This window comes from Cucurbita pepo, chromosome LG09, assembly GCF_002806865.2.
Source record: "Cucurbita pepo subsp. pepo cultivar mu-cu-16 chromosome LG09, ASM280686v2, whole genome shotgun sequence".
In the NCBI taxonomy this organism is placed as follows: domain Eukaryota; kingdom Viridiplantae; phylum Streptophyta; class Magnoliopsida; order Cucurbitales; family Cucurbitaceae; genus Cucurbita; species Cucurbita pepo.
The window spans coordinates 6,203,366-6,223,488 of record NC_036646.1 but is presented as its reverse complement, the minus strand read 5'-3'; the positions used below and the strand labels follow the sequence as shown (position 1 = coordinate 6,223,488).

At 37.7% G+C, this 20,123-nt stretch overlaps 3 protein-coding genes across 6 annotated transcripts in view; 2 read left to right on the top strand and 1 right to left on the bottom strand.

Annotated features, from left to right (window-relative positions):
* The window catches only part of LOC111801329 (cyclin-T1-3-like), a 15,541-nt gene extending 9,815 nt beyond the window's left edge, over positions 1-5,726 (top strand). Inside the window, exons 4-8 of one of the 2 annotated variants that reach the window (XM_023685286.1) lie at positions 2,071-2,152; positions 2,954-3,088; positions 3,314-3,489; positions 3,608-3,759; positions 4,107-5,721. In XM_023685286.1, coding sequence (XP_023541054.1) covers positions 2,071-2,152; positions 2,954-3,088; positions 3,314-3,489; positions 3,608-3,759; positions 4,107-5,134 — 1,573 coding nt within the window. In that variant the 3' untranslated portion in view covers positions 5,135-5,721. Of the gene's footprint in view, positions 1-2,070; positions 2,153-2,953; positions 3,089-3,313; positions 3,490-3,607; positions 3,760-4,106 lie in introns of both variants that reach the window. The other variant, XM_023685287.1, reaches the window with a different exon arrangement.
* A 1,400-nt stretch (positions 5,727-7,126) lies between these two features.
* On the top strand, positions 7,127-8,247 carry LOC111802272 (photosystem I reaction center subunit III, chloroplastic). Its single transcript, XM_023686572.1, has 2 exons — positions 7,127-7,937; positions 8,030-8,247. Exon 1 carries the CDS (start codon positions 7,238-7,240, stop codon positions 7,919-7,921), a length of 684 nt encoding a protein of 227 aa, XP_023542340.1. The 5' UTR covers positions 7,127-7,237; the 3' UTR covers positions 7,922-7,937; positions 8,030-8,247.
* Positions 8,248-11,806: 3,559 nt separating this feature from the next.
* The window catches only part of LOC111802675 (protein ROOT HAIR DEFECTIVE 3 homolog 2-like), a 13,642-nt gene continuing 5,325 nt past the window's right edge, over positions 11,807-20,123 (bottom strand). For all 3 annotated transcript variants that reach the window (XM_023687123.1, XM_023687124.1, XM_023687122.1), the window contains 12 exons: positions 19,861-19,929; positions 19,677-19,768; positions 19,200-19,278; positions 17,938-18,103; positions 15,525-15,649; positions 15,154-15,416; positions 14,979-15,075; positions 14,718-14,888; positions 14,528-14,632; positions 13,693-13,787; positions 13,480-13,576; positions 11,807-12,367 (listed from right to left, as the gene is read on the bottom strand). In XM_023687123.1, coding sequence (XP_023542891.1) covers positions 12,077-12,367; positions 13,480-13,576; positions 13,693-13,787; positions 14,528-14,632; positions 14,718-14,888; positions 14,979-15,075; positions 15,154-15,416; positions 15,525-15,649; positions 17,938-18,103; positions 19,200-19,278; positions 19,677-19,768; positions 19,861-19,929 — 1,650 coding nt within the window. In that variant the 3' untranslated portion in view covers positions 11,807-12,076. The remainder of the gene's footprint in view (positions 12,368-13,479; positions 13,577-13,692; positions 13,788-14,527; positions 14,633-14,717; positions 14,889-14,978; positions 15,076-15,153; positions 15,417-15,524; positions 15,650-17,937; positions 18,104-19,199; positions 19,279-19,676; positions 19,769-19,860; positions 19,930-20,123) is intronic.

The following is a 20,123-nucleotide window of genomic DNA, read 5'->3' as shown; positions in this document are numbered from 1 at the left end:
GGGGGGGGGAAGTAACCCAAGGATCCTTCCAAAAAGAGGTTGATGCTCCATTGCCAACTTGATGATAAATGCAGCTGGTGATGATCTTACTATTTGATAATGTTTTTCCTTGAGCCTTTGGTGGGATCTTAGCCCAATTTCAATAATTAGTAGACCCATATTTTCCTTGATCAGTCCTACAAAGAGTTTGCTTTTATAGGTTATATTGTCAAACCCATTGTGCCAGAAGAGCTTTGTTTTTGTCCATCAATGATTAAAGGCCAAGGCGTCCTTGATCTATGGGACAGAGGATGTTACTCCAAGGCCTCCTTGGTCCATGGGATAGAGGATGTCACTCCATCTAACAAGATGACACCCTTTTCATAAGAAAGTCTCGAATAGTCTTCCCACCTCTTGAGATACCTTGTTTGGCACCACAAACAATGGAAGTTAGTAAGTTGGAAGGTTTGATAAGGTGGCTTGCTTGAGAGTAAGTCTTCCATCCTTCTAAGTAAAAATGGATCCCCAAGTCGGTTATCTTCTCTCAATTTTCTCGATGATTGTAGCCCGAAAAGATGATGATATTGGAGCATCATTAAGGGGAAGCCTAGATAGTGTTGGACCATGAGCTCAAGATATCTCTTCAAAAACTTTAACCACACCAAAAAGGATAAAGGTTGATTCATCCTCCATATTGGTGAAAAGAATGGTGTCATCTGCAAACTAGATGTGGCTAATACAAAGGGTTCCTTGACCTACTGGAAAACCTTTGATTCGATCTTCACATTCAGCTTTTTATATCAATCGACTGAAACTAGTGGACCCCCTTGTCGAAGACCCCTTGTAGCTTATATTTTACTGCAAGGACAACCATTAATTACAATAGAGAAATTGGTGGAAGAAGTGCACCCTTTGTTTAATCCATGATTTCCATTTATAACCAAACCTTTGGAGACAAGTACAAGATCAAGAAAGTCCCAATCCACCTTGTCAAAAGCCTTTCAATATCAAGTTTGATAACTTAACCTTTTTTCCCCTTTTCAATTCATCTATCAATTCATTAGCCATTAAAGAAGCATAACATTTTGTCTTCCTTCAACGAAATTCGTTTGGTTATTAGTAATGGTGAGGGGGAAGTACCTCTTTGAGATGCTCTGATAGGAATCTTGTAAGGCAATGGGACGAAAATCAACTACAGGTTTAGCATCGATTTTCCTTGGAAGTAAATAAATTTGTCTCATTAAGGCTAGTGTTAATAATCCCATTCTGAAAAGGAAAAAAAAGTCTTGAAACACTCATAATATCGAGTAGGAGCATGTTCCACAATTTTAAAGACTTGCTGTGAAACCATTGAGCTCAGGAGTCTTGTCCATTTCAAGAAGATCAACATCCTGCAAAATTTCAAATTTTGTAAATTCACCTTCTAAATCAGCTAATAAATAAATCTTGATTGGTTTCAATCACCAAGTTCACTGTTCTCGTATATAGCTTGATGTAAAAATTGATGCATTCAACTAGAATCTCCTCTTCCTTCATAAGGCTTCTTCCTTGATTGGAAAGAATCTCAAGGGCGGTGGATTTCTGTTTTCTTATTGGTCATAATAAGATGGAAGAAGCTAGAATTTGTATCACCATCTTCAATCCAACGCTTTTTGCATTTTTGTAACCACCTTTGATCTTTCAAAGCTCCCAGAGATGTTATCTCTGCTTTCTACAAGGTCCTATTGAAATTTCAGTCAACAATTGGTTCCTTCCCACTCTGCTTCCCTTGCTTTGGAAGATTAAAAATCTCTAAGGAGTTCAATTGCTTGGTTGGTTGTACTTAAGCAAATTAGCACTATTGACCTTGCCAAAGGTCTTCCCCCCATGTATTGTTGGGGCTTAAATGGATTAGTTCAACCGAACCTACTCAATATGGGTTACTTCGTTGTTTTCATTAGGTTAAGAGAGAATGGCTAAGCTAAAAGATAAATACATACTATTACACTCAACACGAGAAATATTATAATGTTCCATCATGATAGTATGGATAATTATCTTTTGAAATTTTATTTCTTAACTAATATATCTCTAAAATCATATTTAATGCAGGCCTCAAGTAACAATAGCCACAGCTATAATATTCTGTCATAGATTCTTTCTTCGTCAGTCCCATGCAAAGAATGACAGAAGGGTATGTATCTTGTTTTGATTAATTATAACAAAGTTATGCTCCTGATATTGTTTTCATGGTGTATGTATCAAAGATTACTTTAAATTCTTACTTATACATGGCCAAATATCCATTTAAATCTTTGCTATTACAATAAAATTTGTTTATTGCATTAACTCGTGACATAGAACACTCAGACTTCGTAGCAGTGAAAATAGTTATTGATGTGAAGTCATGAAATATAAACAATTTTGGATCTTTTTTTTTTTTCGCTTTGAAATGTAGTATGTGAACTCTTTGTTGAAAACTCTGCATTTATGTTTGGTAGTAGTACCATCTGCAAATTACTTGGGTTTAGTTCCCTGAAAATTGACATGATACATGAATATGAATTTTATTGTAATAGTTTTTATCCATTTATTATGTATAATAAATCAGTATTATTTAGTGGGAATTCCTACTTCAAGAGGTTGTAAGTTCAATTCATCACCCCCATTTTNGATAGAAGAAGAAAAAAAGACATCATTATAAATTATTCAGTTGAAATATTTTCCAGAATTATAGTAGTTGTATGGTTTATTGTGGTTTAAGTGTTTGCTTTTATTTTTAGATTACTTATTTTATTCAGAAATAGTTATCACGTAGACTGCATATGATGAACCTTTTATTTAGCAAGTGGTTTTAATTAATTGTGCCAGCCAAATATTATACAATTATGTAGAAGGTAATAGCAGGAAAAAAAGGTAGATGTTAAAGAAGGAAAGAATGGATATTGAGTGATTATCAGGATACTTAGACTTATGTTATTAGTATGATATGCAGACCATTGCAACTGTCTGTATGTTCCTTGCTGGGAAGGTTGAAGAGACGCCTCGCCCACTAAAGGATGTAATCATTGTATCTTATGAGATTATTCACATGAAAAATCCTGGTGCTGCCCAGAGGATCAAGCAGAAGGTTGTCTCTTACTGATGTTGTTGAAAACATGTTAATTTGTTTGCTTACTTAAGTGAAAGTTACCAATCAAGTTGCCCGTGTTCCTAATATGTCTGTGTTCTCTCTCTCTCTCTATCTCTCTCTATCTCTTCCACATGTGCACACACACGTTTCATTTTTTTAATTATGATTGCGCTAAATATTGTAGTTCCACTTTTTTCTAATTGATCTCTTTTAATCATGTAGGAAGTTTATGAGCAACAGAAGGAGTTAATTTTACTTGGTGAGAGGGTTGTTCTTGCAACCTTAGCTTTTGACCTGAATATTCATCACCCTTACAAGCCACTTGTTGAAGCAATAAAAAAATTTAAGGTTGCCCAGAACGCACTAGCTCAAGTCGCATGGAATTTCGTCAATGATGGGTAAGATCAAGAAGCTATTCGTTTGTCCATAATTCTTGTAGTTCTATTAGATAGCCTCTCCTCTTATTCACTCTTCTGAGATGCATTATAAAAACTCCGACACTGATTCTTTGGGCAGGTTGAGAACATCACTCTGTCTGCAGTTTAAACCCCATCACATTGCAGCAGGTGCCATTTTTCTTGCTGCCAAGTTTCTTAAAGTGAAGCTTCCATCGGATGGTGAGAAGGTTTGGTGGCAAGAATTTGACGTGACCCCTCGCCAATTGGAGGGTTGGTGTCCCTTCATTTTGTCAATTGAGATAATCTCTGACCAAAATTGTCAGCCTTTGCTGTTTGTGGCTCTGATCTTTGTAATTCTCGTCCCTTAGAATTGTAAAAAAAAACAACCTGAACCAGATGATTTTCGATATTCACATATAATTCCTTGAATGCTGTGAAGAATGATCAAGAATGTGATATATACTATCATCTGGTACGGGTCATAGATTTTCCCGATTAATAGTGGCATCTACGATAATATAGCTGTTTCCGACTGAGCTGTTTCTTTGAAGTCATTGAGTTCAACAACTGGAAAATTTAATTAATTATTTTAATCATTTTATCTGTATTTGTTGCAGAGGTTAGCAATCAAATGCTAGAACTATATGAGCAAAATCGGGTGCAACCAGCTCAGGGAAGTGAAGTCGATGGAAGTACTGGTGGCGGTCCGAGTCATCATAATGTAGCAAAAACTACAGCTGAAACTGAGGAACAGACTTCAAAGCAAGTATCCTCTTGTTCGGCACCTGACCATTCATATGCAGACAATCATGGGGTACCTCAAAGAGCTGTCCAGAATCCTGGTAAGAACAATGGGACCGCTACAGAGGGGGGTAGTGCCATTACTTGTCACAAGGTGGACCCAATAGATAATCATCAAAATGATGAATTGCCTTACAAGGAGAGCAGCAGAGATATTTCAGACAGAACAAGGTCTGTAGTAGAGCACGCTGGAGAAGAGAAAGAAAAAAACAGTAGTAGAAGTGAGACTGCGGAAGCTGGAGAATGGAGGGATGATGGTGTATCTCACAAGTCTAGCAGTCTAGTTGGTCGAAATGTTGAGGTTCGGGAAGGTCCAGTCGGGCAGTCGCCCAAAGCTATCAAAATGATCGATAGAGACAAGGTTAAGGCAGCACTTGAGAAAAGAAGAAAATCACGTGGAGAGATGTCCAAGAAGAAAGATGTGATGGATGAAGATGATCTCATAGAGAGAGAGCTGGAAGATGGTATAGAATTGGCGGCAGAGGACGAGAAAAACAGGCGGGAAAGGGGTCAAAGCTGGTCTAAGGTCGATAACCAAGATGATGGAAAGGCTTATGAGGAATCTTTAAGTGAACATCATGCAGGAACCAAGAGCCACACTTCTTGGGGGACCAAAGTAGAGAATATAGTTGAAGAAGGGGAGATGCTAGATGATGCTTCCCCAGCTTTGAATAGCCGCAAGAGAAAAGCCGGAAGATCGCCTGATTGGCACTCCGACGGAAAGAAGTGGAACGATTCTCTGTCTAATAACCATCACCATGCTGTGGAAGATGGAAACCGCAAGAATCGCTCCGTTTACGCAGATAGGGAGCTCAAGAGACATGCCCATGAGAATCACTATTAAACTCGATTGCAAGGATCCAGTTCTGTTATATTGTAGCCATAGCATGTGTAACCTGGGTAGTCCAAGTACTGAAGCAGTGAGAAGTATACCAATTCCGTGGAACATACGTCATCATGAACAATACAAACTGTCGATGGAATGCTTCACCTGCTAAACCTAGGAACTGGAGTATTTACCACTTGAAGAAGGTGAGTGTTTACTTCAGGACATTGTAAAGCTCATATTCTTGGCCGAGATCAAGAATTCGAGCATGGACGCGTAAGCTTTCTCTTGCTTCCGCCATTTTTCACGCAAGGAAGCCACGAGGACTGTTCTTTTGATCGTAATTAACATTATGTTTTTACTGTACTCTAGGATCATTATGTGTTATGCTTTTTGTGGCCAGTTATAAGTGTAATTTGGTTTAAAGTACTCGTTTTTCGTAGTTCAATATGTAATTTTGGTCTAGGATTCAAATGTATCTCAGTCAGTTGATGCATGCTCTGGGAATTTCCCATTTTGTGATTCTTTTGGTGATGGTAACTGTATAAACTCAACAGGCAAGTTTTGTGTTTTAAAATTATTAGAATGGTTGCCTTATAATAACCAAAAATTACTCTGTTCTGTTCATATATATCTGAAAGTAACATTTTTTATATACTTTTTAAGTATGTCTTTCTGGATTATGCTTAGTTTTAATATTTGATCCTTGTGACTGAATGAAATACAACAGCCTCTATGATTTGTTGGCTTTTTTTTTCTTGTTATTTGGGAATAGAACTTGTAATGTGCGGGAAGAAATTGGTACAAGAAGTCATGGATATACTTCTGGATAATGTATCCATCTGGATAATGGGATCTGCGGATAACCAATAAGACATGACCATAATAAAGTTTACAAGTCTTTTTTCGAGGTAATTGAAGGCAAAGAAGGAAGATTTTGAAAAACTCTGCTTGGCAAACGGGTCGATTATTCAAGACGTTTTGTGATTGTTGTAGGTTCCTTGCTTTCATTACATCGATGTAGATTGCCTAGCGAAATTGCAATAGAGCTTTTCCAGACATTTTGCTGAGCAAGAGTAAAATTCGGAAAAAAGAACCCCTTATATGGAAAATATTTCAGGAAGTTAGGTAGCGACATTCTCTTAATAGAGCCCACTTTACCTAGATTAAGCATCCAGACCTTCCAACTTATTTTAGTGGAAGGAGAAGGAGAAGGAGAGGAGGTGCTATTTGTTTATATCCATTAGTTTGCGGGAGAAGGAGATGCTATTTGTTTATATCCATTAGTTTGCCAAGGATTCACTGCATACTTCTATGGGATCAAATGGTTGTTCATATACGGTGGATGGCTAGGTAAGCTATAACTTTTTGCTAAATTCAAATATGATGTCGTGTAAGGTAATGGAAACCTTAAATTTTTTATTCAACTTGTACTAAATTTTTATAACTGAATCGGTTTAAACATCCTATAAACATTTTGTTTTGAAATTGTTTATGTAGAACTCGGAGAGATGTCTACGGAATGAGGAAGCTTTATTTTATTCCCCATTATTGAGAAACTTCCCATTTATTTTAGCCCGAAAACTTCTTTAAATACATTAGATTGACATAAACTAAAGAAACAATAAAATATTGATTTCAAATAAACCGTAACTATTTTCTTTATCTTTTCATCTTTCTCAATTTTTTTCTAACGAAATTAAATAAAAACAGCTACAAATCACTAACATAAAATCTAAATTGATTCACTTACGAACGTTCGTAAGATTTTGATCGAGACGAATATTATTTTAAAATTTAAAAAACATAAATCAATTATTTGTCATCAATTTACAATTTTTAAAAAATAATAATAAAAAAAAGTTGAGGTGGGCTAATCTCTTATCCAAGATAGGAGGAAGAGAGAATCAGAAACAAAACCTCAACCAATCACAACTCTCCAACTCAGCTTCCTTAATTCTTCTCATCTTATCCAAAACCTCTCCCTCCACCACTAATCTCATCCACTCTGAATCTAAAACCCTTCCCTCCACACTCTTTCCCCAAATCTCTTCCTCTTTCTGCTTCCGCCATTTCCAATCCTTCAAACCCACAAGAGATTCATCGCCAAATCCCTTCACAATGTCTCTAACAATCCCCACAAACCTCTCAAAACCCCTTTTGAAGCCCAAATTCAGCTCCTCATTGGCCTCAAAATCAAGACCCTCTTCCTCAATCCTCTGTTCCGCCACCCAAAATCAAAATGGAAGTCCTGAAAATGCTTCCTCCTCTCTGCAGGCTTTCTCCGCCGCCTTAGCCCTCTCCTCCATCCTCCTCTCTGCCCCTCTCCCCGCTGTCGCCGACATCGCTGGTCTCACCCCCTGCAAGGATTCCAAACAATTTGCCAAGCGGGAGAAGCAGCAAATCAAGAAATTGGAATCCTCTTTGAAGAATTACGCTCCCGACAGTGCCCCGGCGCTGGCGATCCAAGCTTCGGTCGAGAAGACAAAGAGACGATTCGCTTTCTATGGAAAACAGGGGCTTCTTTGTGGGGCTGATGGGTTGCCTCATTTGATTGTGAGTGGCGACCAGAGGCATTGGGGTGAGTTTATAACTCCTGGGTTCTTGTTCCTTTACATTGCTGGGTGGATTGGATGGGTTGGAAGAAGCTATTTGATTGCTATTAGAGATGATAAGAAGCCTACCCAGAAGGAGATTATCATTGATGTTCCTTTGGCTACTAGCTTGGTGTTCAGAGGCTTTAGCTGGCCTATTGCTGCTTACAGAGAGCTTGTCAATGGCGAACTCATTGCCAAGGATGTCTAATTCTCTCCTCCGACAGGTATTGCTTCTTTGGCTCAAAGTCTTTTGTGTTATGAGCTCTGTTGTTTATGTTCTTATTTGGTTCATGTTGCTTTGTTGTGGTTGTGACAGAGATAGGGAAAGTGGAAGAGAGATTAACTTTTGGGATTGGGGTTGGTGAAATATGTGTATTTCAATTGGGAACTTGAGATGAGTTTATGCAATGGTTGGTTGTATTTTGTTCACTACTTCCCCATTCTTTGCATTATGTGTACCCTAAATTTGTAAAGATTTTACTCGGTGCGACTCCGACATTATGTGTTTATAGTTGCAACGTTTCTCTTATTAGAAGTCTTATTAGATAAGTAGATGAGTAGTTTCCGCTTAAAGCATAGCGTTCTACTCTATAAGCGTTTATAAATGAATCTTAATCGAGTTGTTCATTAGAGAATTATTGGTAGTGGAGATATGGAATGTAATTATAGGGACAAAACAAACTTTTGAATGAGTTGACGAACCACTTGTAAAGAATCAACTTGCATGAAATGATTATATCCATGGATATAACTTGTGGGACAAAATTAGGGAGGTCGAGGAGGCCACAGAGGCACGTTAGCCCACATCACCATATGACCAAGAGGGCAAATAAGTCTAACATTGTTGTATCACGTACGCTACCCATCTTTGATCATCTAGCAATCAATTAGAGTTAGAGCTTGTGGAGTATATACTTACTTATAAGGTAATCTTAATCTTCAGCCCAATGATCAAAGCCTTTGTTGAAACAAGAACCCTTGAATCAAATAAACTAACACCTCTCCTACAAAATTTGGATCAACCAATAAATAAGGATAGAATTAGATTACTTGTTAAAATGGATAAGGCTAGAATTAGATTACTCGATAAATATTTAAAGCAAGATTTGGAACTTTGTTCTAAATTAAGTCAGTTCACCATCGAACTTGATCAAAGCTTGATTAAATGACTTAGGTGTAATCTAACACGAGAATTGCATGAAACTTACCAATGACAAAAATAATGCTCAAATTTCTAAAGGTGGGGCGGAGCATCAATAGTGGGTCATGAAACATGTCAAGCCTACTTCATAGACTAGTCTACAGAATCTATAACCTGGAGCTCTAATACCAATGGTAACGATCTTGATTTTCTACTAAAATAGAGTAAAATAGGGTCGCTACTGTATGCATGACATAAGCTCTTTATGCAGAAACATTCATTTAAAATAGTTTCATATGCCATGAACTTATACATTTGCCTACAATTTTAAAATAAAACAAAAGAAATATTTAAAATAAATTAAAATAAACCAAAAGAAAATATTAAAAAGAACAATGTCGTGTATCAAACTAAGATCTACCAAATAAATGCAACTACTCTACGCAGTCCATGGTCTATAATTGAAGCTGCCGTCAACGGTACAAGGGTGTCTTGCCTTTACCTGAAATATAAGAGTACAAAACTTGAGTATTTTAAGAAATACTCCGTAAGTGACCCCAATATTGGGTCAAGGAAAGTAAACACATGCAACATGAATGTGATCTATTATTTAAAACCATATTCTCTTAGATGGCCTCTAGTCGAGATAAATTGAATGTGTAGTACTTCTCTACACATGACCCACACATACAAGCATGGGCCCACTAGGCGGGCTCACACACCCCTTAGGCCTGCTCATTGGACTAGCTCCTCTAGGCTATAGTCGAGTGCTCAGAGGTACAACGACCGTCATGCACTATGCTAAGTGTCACAATTGTGATTTCTAGGCAGCGGATTTGGCAATTGTGCCGCATCCACTCTCAGCACTGAGTGGGTCAAGCCTACTTCAAGTATCGTTGCCTGCGGTCAGGCAACATGAATACAAACCTCGGGTCTCGATTTCAAAGAAGATTTTAGAAAGCGGGGGAGAGAGGTTTTGGAAAAAACGTTTTGAAAGCAAGAGAGAAATGCAAAATGCAACAACAACGGCTTAGTGCATATAACTATCAGGTGAGGAGAAGTTGACAACTAGTCATATCCACCCACAGTACATTTTGAGGCATTTCATTTCTACCAAGCATAGCCATGACATCGCCGAAACGTCATACTCTTAAAGAAAACAAGAAAGAAATAATACAACATGAAAGCGGTAAAAGAAAGCAATAAAGTAGTACAAGGCAAAGGTTTCAGCGTGTCATGGGCAGGCGGCCATGTACAACATGTCTTGAACAAGCATGACCGTGACACCAAGCATGATGATCATCTCGTTCTCATAGTGTACACTTCCGTACTCATCACAAAAGGGGAAGTATCTTGATGTGTAAACATACAATTATGCATAAGATCTCTATACTTTTCATTTGCAACAAATCAGGTAGTCTGAAATTTAATTCTGCCTTAGAACTCATATATTAGAAATTTTACCATGGGAATTGGCTCACCTAAGGCATAAAATATTTTGAACTTACCCCAAATAATTTAAACTAGCTAAAAGATAGATATACTAACCTTAAACCCTTTCGAAGGGTTGAAATTAGTAGGAAAGTGTTTGAGCCTATCAAACCTAAGCCAAATAAACCGAAATGTCAGCTTAGAGCCGTCATAAAATGTATTTTCCGACTGGCTTCAACCCATTCAAGTGGGATAAAAGAAAGCAAGGAATCTCCATTTTACAGTGGAACCTAACTCCCCACTTTTCAACATAAGCTTTTTTTTTTTGTTATCACACGGTATTCCATGTGAGTAACTTAACGCTATCCCAATCTAGATGATGACCATCACAATTAAATCATCATACCCCATGTTAACTTGAAACAAAAAGGACACCAATGAGACCAAAAAAATTCTAGCTAACGAAGTCAGAAAAGTTGGAAAGCCGGTACGAAGAGTTTGAGAGTTCATTGTCAAGTGGAAGATCTTCCTTGCGGAAGAAACAAGCACGAAACGGCTAGAAGGATTGAACTCAGTTGCGATTCACATTGCTTAATTTAAGCAAGAACTAATTAAGTGGGGAAGGATGATACAATGTATTACCTATAGCCACATGCCCATTCTAAAATCATTTTATCTTAGCTTTCATAACAGCGAGTGATTTATATTATTATTATTATAATTTGTACGTGTAGTAGTTCTAGCCATTTTTGTTATCGCCAAAGACGATATAGAGAACAAACAATCATCAAACTTCCCCTAGCAAAGTGTTTAAACTCTCTTACCTATTTAATATTACGAAAATATTTTAATCTCATTTTCTTTCTGATTTTATAAAACTATTTTCTCGTGAAATATGAGCCAAAGCTAAAGACTACATCAAAACTATCTACGAAGTCAAATTCTCGTATAGCTACCTTACTCCTTGGACTCTTTGGATGAGAACAAAAAGCCGAATAGATCTTATTTTCATGCTTCCTATTCAAACCCAGGTATATCCGCTATGTATAGATCATTGGCTAAGGCTAACTCCAAATTGGAGAATAACCAAGGCCTTTCAGCGCAAAGGTTTTTTTCTAATCCAAGTTCAACTCTAATTAGATCCGACATGGACAGGACGCGAGTGTACCCTTGTTCGCATCCTTCATTCATCTTTGTGCAAAAATAGGCATTGGTTAAACCAGCATTATTAAAAACTCCGTTCCAGCCTCACGTCGTCTTGCCCTCTCGCCCAAAAGATAAGAAAAGGCAAGGCATAGCGTTCTCCTGGTTTCCAACCTCTAGATTCTAAAGGCTACCCTCTCTACTCTACAATGGTATAATCTCGATTTTGGAAGACTCTGAGCAATTACTCTTAAGGATGTACATCTTTGGCTAAACAATCTCTATCGTACTATCAAAAGAGTGCAATTGTAGCAAATAGCATATAGACTATCAAGTACTATAGACGAATTATGACATCCAACCATTGAACACAGAAAGTGGCTTATATGTATAAAATTTGTACATTATAAAGTTGTATAATACATTACACAATACATTACACGTGTCTCCTTAGATAAACATTACATCCTTCTATAATTTGTATCCCCTGAAAGACTTGCACTCCAAATTTATTTCCTATGCCTATATACATCAAATACTTACATTCAACCCACTTCTATCTATTTTCTGATGAGATGATCATATACTTCGAAATATTTATGCATCAAAATAAATTTCCCCTAGAACCGATCACCTTCACGGAGGCTGTTAGTCTGCCTGTCCAGCACTGGGGCTCGAGTATTCAATTTCGCTATCGGAGGATGACTCAACATTGGATGATACAGACGACTCAACGTTGGTTACAGCTGATGGCTCCAGAATTGTGTTGGCGTGATTTGAATATAGTGTCTGACTCCTGAAACTCCGGGAGTTCGCTGATGGAGGTGAGGGTCTAGATGCTTGAGAATTTGTATGTCCATGAGCTTGTTCGGCAAGTCTTTTAATTAGGTTTATAACAGATGGAAGCAACTGAGATGAAATGGAAAGAAGTCCGGCCAACTGCTCGAAAATGCGAGAAGAAGCCAAAATCAGCAAAATCGTAACCAAAAAGAATTTCAAACCAAGTGATGTGTGCAAATGAAAACAAAAACCATGTATCGTTAAGAATCACAACTCTCCACAATGGTATGATATTGTCCACTTTGAGCATAAGCTCTCATGGGTTTGCTTTGGATTTCCGCAAAGGGCCTCATACCAATGAAGATGTATTCCTTATACTTATAAACTCATGATGATTCCATAAATTAGCCGACGTGGACTCACTCCCAACCATCCTTTAATTGACTACAGAATTTCACAACAAAAATGAGCTGAAAAACAATGAACCATGACTCATAGCACTTTCTATGCAAGATTAAGAGTAACTTGCATGCTTTTGTCTGGGTTGTTAGGATCGCACAACAACGCGGACACTCGATCTAGATGAACACAAAGAAATAGGAGAGCGAAAAATGCAGGAGAACTCTGACTAAAGAATTTGTATTGATGAGTATATAAGAAAGAATACAGAGAATAGAAAGTACATCTTCAAAGCTCTACCTGAGGGGATATATATATGGTTCAGTTTACTGTATATAGCTTTACCAAATTTAACCATCTACAGTATATAGCTATTTACCATATATAGCTTTACGATACAGCTTAGCTTACGGGATATAGCTTTACTGAATATAACCGTTGACCAAGCTATAAATAAGAGGGCAGGCTCCATAACCTAACACCATAACCTAACATGTATTGCAAGATAGAAACTTATATAGGGAAAACCATGAAGTATTTAGCTTATTACTTACAGTCCCACTTTGGAACGCCCTCCCTACGTCCATCTGAATCCTAACATGTATTGCAAGATAGAAACTTATATAGGGAAAACCATGAAGTATTTAGCTTATTACTTACAGTCCCACTTTGGAACGCCCTCCCTACGTCCATCTGAATCCTAACATGTATTGCAAGATAGAAACTTATATAGGGAAAACCATGAAGTATTTAGCTTATTACTTACAGTCCCACTTTGGAACGCCCTCCCTACGTCCATCTGAATCCTAACATGTATTGCAAGATAGAAACTTATATAGGGAAAACCATGAAGTATTTAGCTTATTACTTACAGTCCCACTTTGGAACGCCCTCCCTACGTCCATCTGAATCCATAGGGCCTTTGAGAGTAGATATACCACAAATATAACAACAAGGTAGAGTGGATTCCTGTTGCATTTAATATTATTAACAGAAGAAAAGAAAGAAAAGTAAAAATGATTTACTGACATGGCATCAATTCTCATGTAAAACTTGAACTAAAGATAATATAATCCTGCTCATACCTTAATAGAAGCATAATCTCATTGAAGCCGAGAACAAACATGGCTAGAATTGCCCATGGAGGAGGTAGCCAATTGTTACCCCTCTTATAAGCCTCCTGAAAATAACGTGCAAAACATTTATAATTAAGCTCATGGATACAACAAGGAGAAGGAATTGCAATCGAAGGTCCACCTTGACTTGATAAGAAGAAAATCATACACGATGTGGCCTTTTGGGTGAAACCAAAAGCAAAGCTACGAGAGCCTATGTCTAGACAATTGCCTATCATTATGAGAATATGGGGTGGGTCATCTCCTTAACATGCGATATCAGGGGCATGACTTTGCCTTAGCAATGTCGGTAGATTCATAGGATGTCAAACAAAGAAGCTGGTGAACCTTGAAGAGGTAGTCATGGTGGAAGTTCGTGATTGAGCTCTATTAGAGGAATGATGTGCTCTAGAGAAAAGGAAGCTATATCAAATTGGCTAAATAAGGGGAAGAAGATGATAGGTGTATAGTAAGGACAACTATCTTCAATGGTAGAAGATCTTTTGGATGAAACCAAAAGAGTCCTGAGGACTCGCTTCGAAAATGGACAATTTCACACCATAACGATGATATATACGGAAGGACATTATCCTTTTAACTTAACTAACAGAAGAATGGAGTTGATTCAAAACTAAGAATTCATTGTCACATGAAAATTGATAAAATGGGAAATAGATCAGCAACAACTTCTCATTCAGCACATTCACAATGAAGTTTCAAAGTAACAACTTGTAGGTAAATTCAGATGAACGAAGACCAAAATATATAGTAGAGCAAGCACAAAATGGTGTATGAAAGACTGAACCTGTGCTGTTATAGCTTGAGTAACCATATATTCGGTCTCTGCTTTGAACTGCCTCCACAAGGCCTTGCATTGCACAGGTGTAATCAGAGTATCCTTTACCGTAACCTAATTCATGAGCATTATTTGTTAGTACATTGTTTCATAATAATATTATTCCACAAGCAAGCCAACGGTGATCTTCGTGCGGTACCTCCTCCCATTTACTCGAGGCAAGAGGGTCAGAAGAAGGTCCAAAACTTTTATCTTTTGATGAAGAACTTGCAACAACGTCATTCATCAAAGATGATGTGAGAATATTTTCAATCTTATCTGGCTTTTCATCTAAACGTATAGCAGCCAGAACTGACAAAACCCTCAACGACTGCAAGACAGTAATAGTTATGTCTTTTAAAATGTTAATAGGAAGAATAGAGCGGAATTAAGATCAATCATTAAGATCCTTGAAACCGACCGCTGCACGTGCATCTTTAGTTATCGTTCTAATATCTTCCTCCCCTGTCCAGGCCCTAGGCATTGAATCATTGTCATGATAAAAGACGGTTGAAAACCTGATGGAAGATACAAAGAAAATGACATATCAGTACATAGAAAGATTTATGAGTCGGATCAAACATGTCACTTTCTACCTATCCTTCATGTGCATTAGAGCCTTTCCTGCTTCTTCTCTTGCTCTGTTTTCTACAACGTTTCTAGCATGGTTCCTTAGATCTAGTACCATGCTGTCAATTTTTTCTTGATCCAACTCAAAACTAGCAATATCAACTGAAAACTTTGATATGGTTGTTTCAGTCTCATGTTGAAGAATCTTTCTTATTGAAGCCCAGGTATCCTTCCCACTAGCTTCAAGCAGAGATCTTACTGGTGAAGTCAGTGCTTCAGTGAGGCGTTTCTGTAGGTTAAAATGCATATTTTAATTAACGTAAGAAAACGTAAAGCAGGCATCGATCTGGAGACGTTGAAAAGGGGAGAGTGTGAATTCCACTAGTTAGAAATTTACCTCATAGCTGGCTATCATTCCTGAAAGCTTTTCATTTTGAACAGATGATGCATGCCTATCGATATCATGGCATAGTTTTTCCCGGAATTTCGATGGGTCCCAGTTTGCTAGCTGCACAGCGGCATCTAAGAGCCAGAGATTGCTTAATGAATGAAAATAATCATATGAGAATATAATTTCTACTCGTATTATACAATGGCTCCTGAATATAACATGCAACCTGAAGCGATGAGATTTCAATACTGATGCAGCAGAAAATAATCTTCTGAAAATTAATCAGCAGGCAACACCAACAGTATAATAATAAGAAAGAGAGAAGAAACGACACCCTGATCTATGCAGGTCAACGTTTAAATGGAATGTCTTCAGCGAAAAGAGTAACAGAAACTCCAAATGTTCACCCAAAATTGTCACTTACCTTCTTAAAAGAAATATTCAAAAGATTTTTTTCTTTTCTATTCTCTCCCTGCAGCCTTGGACCCCTTATATGCTCTCAAGATCCATGAACTCAATAGCACAAAGTCATCTCTCGATTTGGCCTTAATGCCGCACCATGAGTGTTTATAATGCTAGAAGTAACACTGAGGATTCTCTAGAGCCGTGATCAAAGCCTTAATGGAACTAATGAAAGATTAGCCTTAAGTTAGAAGATATTTGTGTAATCTCTTACCTGGTATCCAAGGATTTTTTTAGATTTGCTGTACCTAGTGTCTAGAGATTTATTACTATTACCTAGTATCTAGGATTTAGTTAGCTTTTCTGCCTTAACAAAGACAAATTGATTAAACCTAAAGTATACCCTTATCGATGAAGCCTTCATAGTTGTCGATCATTAACTATGACCAAGACCCACCGTTTCTCTTGTTTATTCCACCATCATGTCAAAAAAATCTCAAGTTGTTGTTCCAATTGTCGTCACAAAGCATCAAATTTCGAGATCCAAATTTGAAGTATTCAATAATGGAGTCAAATCTGAAGTATTCAATAATGGAGGGAGTCAAGGACATCATAGGAAAAAAAGGAGGGACCAAAACTAAGATCTTCAAATCCATCAAGGCGGGACTCCCATTCCCATATGGAAGAATCGAATGGTACCTTAAGAAAGGAAGCATAACGTCGTAAATGCTCCGATCTAAGCTATCATCCTCAAATACCTTGCCACTGAGGTTTTGGAATTTGCTAAGAACGCAACGTGTGACAACAAGAAAAATAGGATAAACCCTAGGTGTATTCTTCTAGCTATGAGGAACGACGAGGAGCTCGAAAAATGCTTCAAGGACTCACCATTTCAAGCAATGGAATTCTTCCAAACAACCATCGATTCTCCTTGAGTAAGTGCTCCAAGCGGAATAAGCATGAGAGAGACGAGCAGCGCCCATGGAAGTGCTTTAAGAGGAGCAAGCACAAGAGAGACAAGCAATGGTGCAGAAGTGCTCCAAGAGGAGAGAGCACGAGAAAGGCTAGCAATGTCCACATAAGTGCTCCAAGAGGGATAAGCACAAGAGAGACAAGTAATTGCGGTAGAAATACTCAAGAGGAGTGAGTATGAGAGAGGCAAGCAACACCCATAGAAGTGCTCCAAGGAGATAGAATGTCTCTCACGGCTTCAACTAATAGATTTCTAACAAAAGGACTTCATAGCTTACTGTTTCATGAGTTAGTATCCAAGTTGAAAATGAATAATATCTATTACCCAGTTTGAGGGGAAGTGTCGAAGGATTAGCCTTAAGTTAGCATATATTTGGGTAATCCCTTATTGAGATTTATTTAGATTTACCCACACCAATCCATCCCGAACTTGGTGGTTAAACTCTAATGACGATACTGTAGGGGAGGTCCTGCAGAAAAATAGCTCGACGCCAAGTTACCTAGTATCTAGAGATTTACTCAGATTTATTCTTAGTTAGTATCTAGGATTTAGTTAGCCTTTATGCCTTATAAAAAACACATGCTAAAAAGTATGAAAAACAAGCAAGATAATTTAAACTTGCAACATGTTAGGAACTGCTTTCTGCTACATGTCAAAATTTGGCATGAATAAACTATCTTGGGCATTATAACGTAGATGCTCCAGCTTAGTAAGTTGAATGTGCATACAATTTTAGATCTACATTGAGATATTTGCATCTATTATTGGAATCCATGAGCAATTTGTCTCCTACTCATTTTTTACATTCTAATTATGTTGTGGGAATGTCTATGTACATGACTTAGAAATGAAACAACCTATATCATCTTTTTCGCTCAACTTTGTGCCACAATGACTAAAAGAGAAGAAAGAGAAAAAAAAAGAAACGGATAGAAGCCATAGAAGACTTCGATCCCCCGGAATTCTCAAATAAACCAATCATTATATGTGTACTAAAAAAACATGGAAATTCATAAAAGAACAAACTACAACATTCGAATTCACCTGCAGATCCTTGGTCAAACTCAAGCATGCAAGTTTTGGTACACTTGCGAACAGCTGATGCAAATCCTTCTCCATCATTCATAGACTGTTCAAGCCTTTTTTTAAAATTCTCAAAGGCTTTAGATCGCAGATGTCCCAACAAGATAACATAAGAAGGATACACAAACTGCAAAATGCATGTTAGTTGTCAAATAATAATCCTACGAACTGAAAGCAAAGTGAAAAGAGGCTTTATGTGTGAAGCAAATAACTAGGTTTAAGATGATACAATTGAACCTTTATTAATCACTAATTAAGGATACAAACTGCAAGACACATATCACTAGGTCAATCGGTCGTTAGAATCAGATTACTTGTTGAGCAAATGTGCTTAGAATAGAGATTTCAGGTGTCTATTCTTCTATCCCCCTTTATCTGATCTCATCAGGACTACAAGCTCTGAGTGCTACCCTTTCAGTTTTCAAGCATCCATAAAATGTAGTTAACCTTCGGACGTAAGGCGTTATAATTATGTCAACATTATCCTTTTCCTGTCATCTGTTTTTCTTAAGTAGATAATTACCGACAAGAAGTAATAGCGCAAGCCCACAGCTAACAGATATCGTCCTCTTTGGGCTTTCCCTTCTGGGCTTCCCCTCAAGGTTTTAAAACGTGTCTGCTAGGGAAAGGTTCTTTCCCACCCTTATAAGAAATGCTTCGTTCCCCTCTCCAACCGATGTGGGATCTCACAATCTACCCCTCTTGGAGGCCAGCGTCCTCACGTTTTAAAACCTTGAGATCCCACATTGGTTGGAGAGGGGAACAAAACATTCCTTATAAGGTGTGGAAACCTCTCCCTAACATATGCGTTTTAAAACCTTGAGGGGAAGCCCAGAAGGAAAAGTCCAAAGAGGACAATATCCGCTAGCGGTAGGCTTGGGCTGTTACACAAGATGTAGAAGAGTAAAATTAATGTCCCTAGAATCACACATTAAACTCAACAGGTTGAAACAGATTATGCTTCAAATTTTCCATAGCGTCCACCGACACGAGATATATTATTTATGCAATTAGTTGGACAAAAATTCACCTACGGAACTAAAAAAAAATTACTAGAACAGTCTTGAAGGAAATAATCAGCAATAATAGTTAAACACGACACAGTGAAAATCTAACATGCCTTCAGCTGTATAACCTCTCTCTCTCTCTCTCTCTCTCTCTCTCTCCACAACTGGGAATAGGAGGGTGGGGAGCTTTGCAATAGAATAGAATGTTGGACTAACCTCCAATACCCTCGACACCAGTTGTTTCCTTTTAGCTTTTTTCACTTCATCATCAAAAAACGCTGTCTCTGTATCATATCTATGGGGAGAAAAAAAGGACAGATGTTCGTGTAAAATTGCAGCCAAGATTAACCAAGAGTGTGATGAGGAAATTGCACAAGAATCATGAACTATCAAACTTAGGAACAGTTTTCAAATGGCTGTTGCAATTAATTTGGCTAAATTATTGAACAAAAATATTATTTAAAAAACCAAACAAACAACTCAAGAAACTCTACACCGATTGTCCCCCAAAAAACATAAGGAACATTGATATTAATGTGTATTAGCAGCTGGCTATTTTTCTTCCCTGCCTGTTTCAACGAAGAAAAACATGCACTACGTTACTACTACTGTTTCTTCCCTGTATTTTTCACCAGTCATAGACTCATTGAATAGTAGAATAGGTCAAAATAACGTTATTAGATGAAAGCGTACTCTTTGAAATAGGATTCTATGATCGAGCTCAACTTTTTCCCAAAGCCTAATACAGGACCCTTTCTGACCGCTTCATCTAATGCCAACCACCTCTGAGTAAAAGACAATTCAAGTAATCAGAGCCGGTCTAGAAAAGTTGCGAAGTAAAAGGAAACACAGAGAAGGGAGCTTGGATATCTCAGACCTCATCGGTGGTTAAGTGATTAAACTTCTCTTTGGCAATCTCTTCACACCGCACAGTGGCAACCATTACCTGATAATATTAATTAATTTCAGATCAGAAGCTGGAAATCAATTTTCCCAGGGGGAAATTAAATGTAATAAGTAGTTCTGATAATGTCAAAGAAATTTAAGTGATGGAAGGCCATCCAATTTCTTCATTTCTTTTACTCTTAGTATCTCTTTCCTCATCATATTAAAGATACTAGAGCTTGATCTATTGAGCTT